This window comes from Salvelinus fontinalis, chromosome 22 (genome assembly GCF_029448725.1).
Source record: "Salvelinus fontinalis isolate EN_2023a chromosome 22, ASM2944872v1, whole genome shotgun sequence".
Lineage (NCBI taxonomy): Eukaryota > Metazoa > Chordata > Actinopteri > Salmoniformes > Salmonidae > Salvelinus > Salvelinus fontinalis.
Window position 1 is genome coordinate 25,469,971 of NC_074686.1, and position 10,000 is coordinate 25,479,970.

Below are 10,000 nucleotides of genomic sequence, written 5' to 3' on the forward strand. Positions count from 1 at the left end.
ATAATAAAAACCTTGGATAGCTTGTTTATTTTATCACATTTGATTAGATAATAGCATATCTTTCCCCATTCAAGAGAGTGAAAAATGTTATTTACACAGCCACTCTAACACTACACTACACTACACATGTCACTCAATGTGACATTCTACCTGCTACACAGAAAACAACCAAAATCAACTTTATTTTTCTTTATTTCAATTTACAAGATAGAGTGAAAGTGCGCGTCAGCCATTGAGAATGAAAGCTTGCTGATTCTTGAGCTTGGACGCATCACAATGCGAGCAGCATAGTAGCTTCCATAACGTTTTTTAAACGCATTCCCCTGATGGCTGATATATAGCAGCGCCGTAAGAACCCAATTCGAGTTTTTGTTCTTCATATCTGATCTTTATTTGCAGTCCATTTTCTGTCACTGTTCCATTACATTTTGGGTGGTAGTTTATACAAATGTGGTACAAATCAGAACTCAAAAGATCAGATGTGTTTTTTTGTTGCTGTTTACACATTGGGGAAAATATAAGATACTATATGTACTGTTCAAATATGACAAATAATTGGCAAAAGATCAGAGTTGGGATTCCTTTAAGATCAGTGTGGGGATCAGCGTCGAGATCAGTGTGGAAGAACTTGACTGGCCTGCACAGAGCCCTGACCTCAACCCCATCAAACACCTTTGGGATGAATTGGAACACCGACTGTGAGCCAGGCCTAATCGCCCAAAATCAGTGCCTGACCTCACTAATGCTCTTGTGGCTGAATGGAAGTAAGTCCCCGCAGCAATGTTCCAACAGCTAGTGGAAAGCCTCCACAGAAGAGTGGAGGCTGTTATAGCAGCAAAGGGGGGACCAACTCCATATTAATGCACATGATTTTGGAATGAGATGTTCGATGAGCAGGTGTCCACATATGTTTGTTCATGTAGTTTATGTCATTATTCACCTGTCAAATTATTTTACCATTCATCCTTATGAGGATATTCCTCCTTTAGATGCAGTACTGGTGACATAAGGGTGTTGAATATCTGTGACAAGGAAGTGTTTTTTATGTAAAGAGCTGACTTGTGTAGTCACCTTGGGGAGTTGGAGCGAGGGAGCTTGTGGAAGGATGGTTGATGGTTGTGGGTCTCTCTTTTCTCAGCAATAATTGACTCAGTGAGGTGTTGAATTACAGATGATACTGTACTCATTCTCACTCCTTCTCTCTCTTTCTGTGTGGGTTTGTTTTCAATGTATCAATGACGTCAATTCCCTACTAATCATCTCCCTCCCTCCCTCCCTCCCTCTCTTTCTCTCCGTAGGGGCGTATCTGCAGAAAAGCAGGGAAGTCCAAGAAGGCGTTTAGCCGCAAAGAGGCGGAGGCCACCTTTAAGAGTCTGGTGAAGACCCACGAGAAGTACGGCTGGGTCTCCCCCCCTGTGTCTGACGGCTGAGGAGACGGGCCGGCCACGACGCTAGCTAGCCATGCTAACCATGACACACCACGCTAACTCGACTCCTCCTCCTTGACCATACCACTCCACCGCTCCAGTTGTTTTCGGTTGCTTTGGGTTTTTTCTTCTTGTTGTTTTGATCAGCTCACTGAGACTTCAGAAGGAACAAATGAAGGAACGCTTGCCTACTTCGTCTTCACTTTGCCGATAATCGTCATAATCTCGTCATCATCAAACCTTCCTCCAGCGCTGCACTCCTCCCTCCCTCCTTCTCTCTCTCTGCGTTCATCCCTCCTTCGGGCTGAGTAGAAGGTTCTGCGGGATGTGCGTGAACTGACTTATTCAGGAAAGTGTGTGTGTGTGTGTCAGCGGAGTGTTTGTCACAGTGGTTGATGGATTGGGTTTCCGACACACGCACACACACACCAACCACACACCCACACTGACTGTGTGGGGATCTGTGGAAAGACTGTGAAAGACTACATGAGAAGAGGGAAATGTATCCCCTCTCCTCTTTTGTCCCACCCTCCCATCTCACCTTCCTTCCTCTCCTCTTTTATCCCACCCTCTCATCTCACCTTCCTTCCTCTTCTCTTTTGTCCCATCCTCCTATCTCACCTTCCTTCCTCTCCTCTTTTGTCCCACCCTCACATCTCACCTTCCTTCCTCTCCTCTTTTGTCCCACCCTCCCATCTCACCTTCCTTCCTCTCCTCTTTTATCCCACCCTCTCATCTCACCTTCCTTCCTCTTCTCTTTTGTCCCACCCTCACATCTCACCTTCCTTCCTCTCCTCTTTTGTCCCACCCTCCCATCTCACCTTCCTTCCTCTCCTCTTTTATCCCACCCTCTCATCTCACCTTCCTTCCTCTCCTCTTTTGTCCCACCCTCACATCTCACCTTCCTTCCTCTCCTCTTTTGTCCCACCCTCTCATCTCACCTTCCTTCCTCTCCTCTTTTATCCCACCCTCCCATCTCACCTTCCTTCCTCTCCTCTTTTGTCCCACCCTCCCATCTCACCTTCCTTCCTCTCCTCTTTTGTCCCACCCTCTCATCTCACCTTCCTTCCTCTCCTCTTTTGTCCCACCCTCCCATATCACCTTCCTTCCTCTCCTCTTTTATCCCACCCTCTCATCTCACCTTCCTTCCTCTCCTCTTTTGTCCCACCCTCCCATCTCACCTTCCTTCCTCTCCTCTTTTATCCCACCCTCTCATCTCACCTTCCTTCCTCTCCTCTTTTGTCCCACCCTCTCATCTCACCTTCCTTCCTCTCCTCTTTTGTCCCACCCTCACATCTCACCTTCCTTCCTCTCCTCTTTTATCCCACCCTCCCATCTCACCTTCCTTCCTCTCCTCTTTTGTCCCACCCTCCCATCTCACCTTCCTTCCTCTCCTCTTTTGTCCCACCCTCTCATCTCACCTTCCTTCCTCTCCTCTTTTGTCCCACCCTCCCATCTCACCTTCCTTCCTCTCCTCTTTTATCCCACCCTCTCATCTCACCTTCCTTCCTCTCCTCTTTTGTCCCACCCTCACATCTCACCTTCCTTCCTCTCCTCTTTTGTCCCACCCTCCCATCTCACCTTCCTTCCTCTCCTCTTTTGTCCCACCCTCCCATCTCACCTTCCTTCCTCTCCTCTTTTATCCCACCCTCTCATCTCACCTTCCTTCCTCTCCTCTTTTGTCCCACCCTCACATCTCACCTTCCTTCCTCTCCTCTTTTGTCCCACCCTCTCATCTCACCTTCCTTCCTCTCCTCTTTTATCCCACCCTCCCATCTCACCTTCCTTCCTCTCCTCTTTTGTCCCACCCTCCCATCTCACCTTCCTTCCTCTCCTCTTTTATCCCACCCTCCCATCTCACCTTCCTTCCTCTCCTCTTTTGTCCCACCCTCCCATCTCACCTTCCTTCCTCTCCTCTTTTGTCCCACCCTCTCATCTCACCTTCCTTCCTCTCCTCTTTTGTCCCACCCTCCCATCTCACCTTCCTTCCTCTCCTCTTTTATCCCACCCTCTCATCTCACCTTCCTTCCTCTTCTCTTTTGTCCCACCCTCTCATCTCACCTTCCTTCCTCTTATTCCTCATCGCTCTCTCTAGCTGACACTACATTGCACTGAACTGAAGTCCATCCAGTCTGCCTGATCATTTAAATACAGACCAGGCTGTTGATGTTTAATAGACAGGCAGTGCAGGACGGCAGCTCATGCATTCACCCCTTCTTTTTTATTAGATTTTTCTCTCCTCTGTTCTTTTCTTTTGCCTGTGCTGTTTTTCACAGTTCAATGCAACATGAAGATTGTAATGTATGTAGAGCTGTGCTCTCTCTCTTCATCTCGCTTTCTATCGTTAATTCTCCTCTCTCTCTCGTTCTCGCTCTATCTTTGTGGCTAAATTTAGACCTCACTGTGTTGCGTAGACGGTTATTGATTTCTAACAAGAAAAAAAATCACTTGCTTTATATGCAGAGACTGTACAATTAATAGAATAACAGTCAACCACAGCGATGTCTCTCTCTCGCTGTCTCTCTCGCTGGCTCTCTCGCTGTCTCTCTCTCGCTGTCTCTCTCTCGCTGTCTCTCTCTCTCTCTCGCTGTCTCTCTCTTGCTGTCTCTCTCTCTCTCTCTCTCTCTCTCCTTTCTCTCTCTCTCTCTTACTGTCTCTCTCTCTCTCTTACTGTCTCTCTCTCTCTCTGGTCATATTATCATGTATAGATGAAGACCAGCAGCTATAATTCATAATTCAGGATTTAGATACCAGATGGTCAAGCTAATAATCAGGCCCCTGAAAGGTGTGTGTGTGTGTGTGTGCATTTGTTTGTGCGTGCATGTGTCTCACCATGGCTTTTCATTGTGTTCCTATGTGAAGACAACTGTACAATGCGGATCCTTTAACTATCAGTATCCCAGTAATAGTATTAGTACATTACTGCATGAGATGTTGTTACAATGCTAATGGTGATGGTGATATCCCGACCAGAGGAAATCATCATCTCTACTAGTTCCCTATGGGACTGTACACCACACATTAAGACTGCAGAGTGTGTGTGTGTCGTTGTGTGAGGTACTAGTGGGTATTTTGCATTGGCACATCACATACACACTCAACATTTAGCGTTGGCACGCGCGCACACACACACCTGCCAGCGTGGCTGTGTGTGATGATAACACCCCTAAATTAGGATGGACAGAGCAGAACCCTGGCGAGGATGGAGTGGTGGAATAATAAACAAGTGCCCTCTGAGAGATGACTGTGTCTCAGTGAGCTCCTGATTAATGTCTGGAGAGCGGGAGGGAGAAGGGGAAGGAGAGAGGGAGGAAGAGAGGGAAGGAGAGAGGGAGGAAGAGAGGGAAGGAGAGAGGGAGGAAGAGAGAAGGATGCAAACTTTGATGTTTACCGCCAGCTCCTCGAAATGTCAGCTGGAATCCAGAATGGCTGAAAAAAAAGTATGTGTGTGTAGCTTCCACATCCCTCTTGTTATGCTGTACAGTGTATGTGTGGCTGGGAATGAGCACCACAAGAAGCTAGTTGCTAATTGCCGTGACATTTGACCAGAGAGTTGAATAACTAGATGAATAACTAGTGAGAGTCAGATGAATAACTAGTGAGAGTGATGACGTCACACCTCCTGCTCTGCACACACACACACACACACACACACACACACACACACACACATACACACACATCCTGCACTGCTGGGTCAGGGGTTCTAGACAAACTCACTTTTTGTTTTACATTGTGTGTAAAGCAATGTTCATACAGTACATCCTTATAGACTATGTTCATCATCAAGGGGGATGATATGTGTGTGACGGTCTCTTGGACACAGTTAAAGACATCCCCATCTGGTATCTAATCATGAGAAAGGGTACGTTTTAAAATGGTACCCTACTGTATTACCCATCTAGTGCAATACTTGTGACCAGAGCCCTATGTAGGGAATAGGGTGCCAATGGGATGAGGCCTAAGTCAGTGCTGACGGTCTTCTTCCTTTTCTGTTGGGGACAGTCAAGTCAGGGATGGCTGTGGGCGTTTCTCTGTGCTTATGATGAGAGGAGAAAACTACTGTAAAATTAAGAATTAATATAAGACAAAATATCTCCAAATTGGGTGTTTGCTGGTTTAAAGAGAATCATTTTGAGGTATAGTTTAGATCGGTAGTTTGCAGACACTAACTGGGTGAATCAATTCTGTTGTATTATATCTGCATGTGGTAAGTGATTGGTAGCTAGCTATCTTTTTCAAGAAAAACAATGGAAAAAATGACGACGGGGTAAAAAACGAACAGCAAAATACTTCTCTTCTCTTGTTCTCTTGATTTCCGTTTTCTGTATTTATATTTTTCTTTCTGACATCCTAAAAAATACTTTCACGTTATGTTCTTTGAATGTTTGTGTTTTAATTTATTTGTGGTTTGCCAAAATGAAGATGTTGAAGCATGTCGCAGGTATTGTCACAGAAAAAGAGAAAGAAAAAAATCCTAACTAAGAATGATGATGCTTATCTGTGTCAGAAGGAGTGTGTTCAGTTGTATATTTTGTTGGAGACTTTCAAAGAACCAGATTAAGAAGGACTAGACAATGATGTCAACATTCTCCAGGAACTAATTTCACTGGGAGCAGAACTCTATGGAACCCACTGGAACTGAAGGATCAATCGGAATACTCGGCTCTCACGTGTATTTCCTACTCTCTTCTGTGATATCACTGATGTCCATCCTTCTTTTTCTGGTTCCAGACTTCAGTACTGTTCGGGTAGAAGTTGCCCTTAGGCACAGATCTAGGATCAGCTTACCCTGCCTAAATCCTAACCTTCACGATTAGAATGGAATCTGCCCATAGATCAGCTTCTTGGGGCAACTTCACCCTACTCCTGACTGAAGTGTCTAGTCCAGGCTGAGGTCAAAAGTTCAAAAGGTGAAAGGTCGTTGCAAGACCAAACAGGAATGTGCAATAAAAGTTACAGCTTATTGAAACTGATGAATGGACCTGGTTTTGTTTGCATTCATTCACATGATACACAAACATTTATCTATTGATCTCTTCTCTATTCAAGATCTTTGTTGATGTTTTTCATGTCATCGTGACATCATGACAAACTAGAGCTATCGTTTTAACTCATGTGAATCATTATCTCTTCACGATCACGATGTCCAAGATCTTTGTTTTTCCTTAGAGCTATTCCAGAGTAGTTATGGTACATTGAATAGTGGACGTAACTGAGGCACAGCCAACAGCGTCCAATGTTAGGATCTCTACCAAAAATGTACTAAGCATTGACTTACCAAGTTTTCATCTGTTTTTCAGAGGAAAAGGTTCTTCCTTAAGAGGTAAACTTACATACTGCTGCACACATTTTCTTGACCCATTTTAGACACTTTAGACCCACTTTGGTCTCCGTTGTGCTCCAGTTTTATATTGAAACACAGGATCTTTCTCCATTGTCTCAGAGCTTAGCTAAATTCATCTTTTGTCTGCTATCTGAAGAGTCATCAGGTCTGGTTCAAGTGGTATCAGAACAGAATGTCTTCTATGAGCTTTCCTCCTCTGTGTGTGTGTTAACTCACTAGGCTAGCACGCTATGTTTCTACAGTCACTCAGTTATTAATAGTCAGTTGTCCAACTGAATGTATTCAACTGAAATGTGTCCTCCACATTTAACCCAACCCTTCTGAATCAGAGAGGTGCGGGGGGGCTGCCTTCATCGAGATCCACGTCTTCAGCGCCCAGGAAACAGTGGGTTAACTGGCTTGCTCAGGGGCAGAACAACAGATTTTTACCTTGTCAGCTCAGGGAATCGATCCAGCAGCCTTCCGGTTACTGGCCAAACGCTCTAACCACTAGGCTACCTGCCATACTACTTCATCCTCTCAAATACATGTAAGAGAGTGGAGTTTCCATCCCAATCTGGGCACCAACTCACAACCGTCTACACACCAACACAACACAAAGAAGTACTGTCAATAACCGTGACCCAGAAAAGTCAAGAAGGAACAAGTAATTAGGGATAAAAATAAAATTAAAAGTTCCAAGGCATACAAGGAAATATTGCAGTTGCTCAATAGTTCTCTATCTAAGCGTCTTGTGTATGCCTTTTTAGGTGATGGTGTCATACCAAAAATGCAGTACACATACACAAACGGTGAAGCAGCTCAGGTTTATAGCTGGCCCAGTGGACTGATAGGGTGTTCAGTTAGGGAGGTTGAGAACAGGAGGGAGAGGAGGACGAGGTGCAGCACAGGGAGATAGTTTGGACCGAGTGGATGAGTAATAGCTTCATACTACACTAACACATAATTTATGGATGACTATGTGGAATGGATGACTATATATCGTGTGTGTGTGTGTATGTGACTCATTTGTGAGCTACACAAGTTCAGCACATCACGGTCTAACTGATAGTGTCAGGAGAGTGAACAGTGACCTAGTCACCTTCATTAGCAGCAGAACACACACACAAACCTTTAATTGATCCATGGACACACTTGTTTCTGTCATCACCCACTTATATATAGAGAGACATAGGGGAAAGAGAGAGAGAGAAAGACAGTGTGGGAAGACAGATAGACAGAGGGGAAAGAGAGAGAGACAGAGAAAAGAGAGACAGAGACAGAGAGACAGAGGGAAATGAGAGCAGCTGTATTGTATGACAACACACTGTGCTCACTAAAGAGGAAACAGAGACAGAGACAGAGAGACAGAGGGAAAGGAGAGCAGCTGTATTGTATGACAACACACAGTGCTCACTAAAGAGGAAACAGAGAAAAGAGACAGAGAGACAGAGGGAAAGGAGAGCAGCTGTATTGTATGACAACACACAGTGCTCACTAAAGAGGAAACAGAGACAGAGACAGAGAGACAGAGGGAAAGGAGATCAGCTGTATTGTATGACAACACACAGTGCTCACTAAAGAGGAAACAGAGACAGAGACAGAGAGACAGAGGGAAAGGAGAGCAGCTGTATTGTATGACAACACACAGTGCTCACTAAAGAGGTAACAGAGACAGAGACAGAGAGACAGATGGAAAAGAGAGCAGCTGTATTGTATGACAACACACAGTGCTCACTAAAGAGGTAACAGAGACAGAGGGAAAGGAGAGCAGCTGTATTGTATGACAACACACAGTGCTCACTAAAGAGGTAACAGAGACAGAGACAGACAGAGAGACAGAAGGAAAGGAGAGCAGCTGTATTGTATGACAACACACAGTGCTCACTAAAGAGGAAACAGAGACAGAGACAGAGACAGAGAGACAGAGGGAAAGGAGAGCAGCTGTATTGTATGACAACACAGTGCTCACTAAAGAGGTAACAGAGACAGAGACAGAGAGACAGAGGGAAAGGAGAGCAGCTGTATTGTATGACAACACACTGTGCTCACTAAAGAGGAAACAGAGACAGAGAGACAGAGGGAAAGGAGAGCAGCTGTATTGTATGACAACACACTGTGCTCACTAAAGAGGAAACAGAGACAGAGAGACAGAGGGAAAGGAGAGCAGCTGTATTGTATGACAACACAGTGCTCACTAAAGAGGTAACAGAGACAGAGACAGAGAGACAGAGGGAAAGGAGAGCAGCTGTATTGTATGACAACACACTGTGCTCACTAAAGAGGAAACAGAGACAGAGAGACAGAGAGACAGAGGGAAAGGAGAGCAGCTGTATTGTATGACAACACACAGTGCTCACTAAAGAGGAAACAGAGACAGAGAGACAGAGGGAAAGGAGAGCAGCTGTATTGTATGACAACACACAGTGCTCACTAAAGAGGTAACAGAGACAGAGACAGAGAGACAGAGGGAAAGGAGAGCAGCTGTATTGTATGACAACACACAGTGCTCACTAAAGAGGAAACAGAGACAGAGACAGAGAGACAGAGGGAAAGGAGAGCAGCTGTATTGTATGACAACACACAGTGCTCACTAAAGAGGAAACAGAGACAGAGAGACAGAGGGAAAGGAGAGCAGCTGTATTGTATGACAACACACAGTGCTCACTAAAGAGGTAACAGAGACAGAGACAGAGAGACAGAGGGAAAGGAGAGCAGCTGTATTGTATGACAACACACAGTGCTCACTAAAGAGGAAACAGAGACAGAGACAGAGAGACAGAGGGAAAGGAGAGCAGCTGTATTGTATGACAACACACTGTGCTCACTAAAGAGGAAACAGAGACAGAGAGACAGAGGGAAAGGAGAGCAGCTGTATTGTATGACAACACACAGTGCTCACTAAAGAGGTAACAGAGACAGAGACAGAGAGACAGAGGGAAAGGAGAGCAGCTGTATTGTATGACAACACACAGTGCTCACTAAAGAGGAAACAGAGACAGAGACAGAGAGACAGAGGGAAAGGAGAGCAGCTGTATTGTATGACAACACACAGTGCTCACTAAAGAGGAAACAGAGACAGAGAGACAGAGGGAAAGGAGAGCAGCTGTATTGTATGACAACACACAGTGCTCACTAAAGAGGTAACAGAGACAGAGACAGAGAGACAGAGGGAAAGGAGAGCAGCTGTATTGTATGACAACACACAGTGCTCACTAAAGAGGTAACAGAGACAGAGACAGAGAGA

At 45.1% G+C, this 10,000-nt stretch overlaps 2 protein-coding genes across 3 annotated transcripts in view; both read left to right on the forward strand.

The window, feature by feature from the left end:
• Nucleotides 1-6,399, forward strand: part of LOC129820101 (ubiquitin-conjugating enzyme E2Q-like protein 1) — a 17,604-nt gene extending 11,205 nt beyond the window's left edge. For both annotated transcript variants that reach the window (XM_055876956.1, XM_055876957.1), the window contains exon 3: nt 1,299-6,399. In XM_055876956.1, coding sequence (XP_055732931.1) covers nt 1,299-1,430 — 132 coding nt within the window. In that variant the 3' untranslated portion in view covers nt 1,431-6,399. The remainder of the gene's footprint in view (nt 1-1,298) is intronic.
• LOC129820331 (proline-rich protein 36-like) lies at nt 1,753-6,399 on the forward strand. Its single transcript, XM_055877401.1, has 4 exons — nt 1,753-1,758; nt 1,924-1,968; nt 2,049-2,088; nt 2,129-6,399. Exons 1-4 carry the CDS (start codon nt 1,753-1,755, stop codon nt 3,520-3,522), a joined length of 1,485 nt encoding a protein of 494 aa, XP_055733376.1. The 3' UTR covers nt 3,523-6,399.
• Nucleotides 6,400-10,000: the final 3,601 nt, after the last annotated feature.

Coding starts and splice junctions, on each gene's coding strand:
- LOC129820331 (XM_055877401.1), top strand. Junction 1,969..2,048: donor GTCCCACCCTCCCATCTCAC/CTTCCTTCCTCT, acceptor CTCCTATCTCAC/CTTCCTTCCTCTCCTCTTTT. Junction 2,089..2,128: donor GTCCCACCCTCACATCTCAC/CTTCCTTCCTCT, acceptor CTCCCATCTCAC/CTTCCTTCCTCTCCTCTTTT.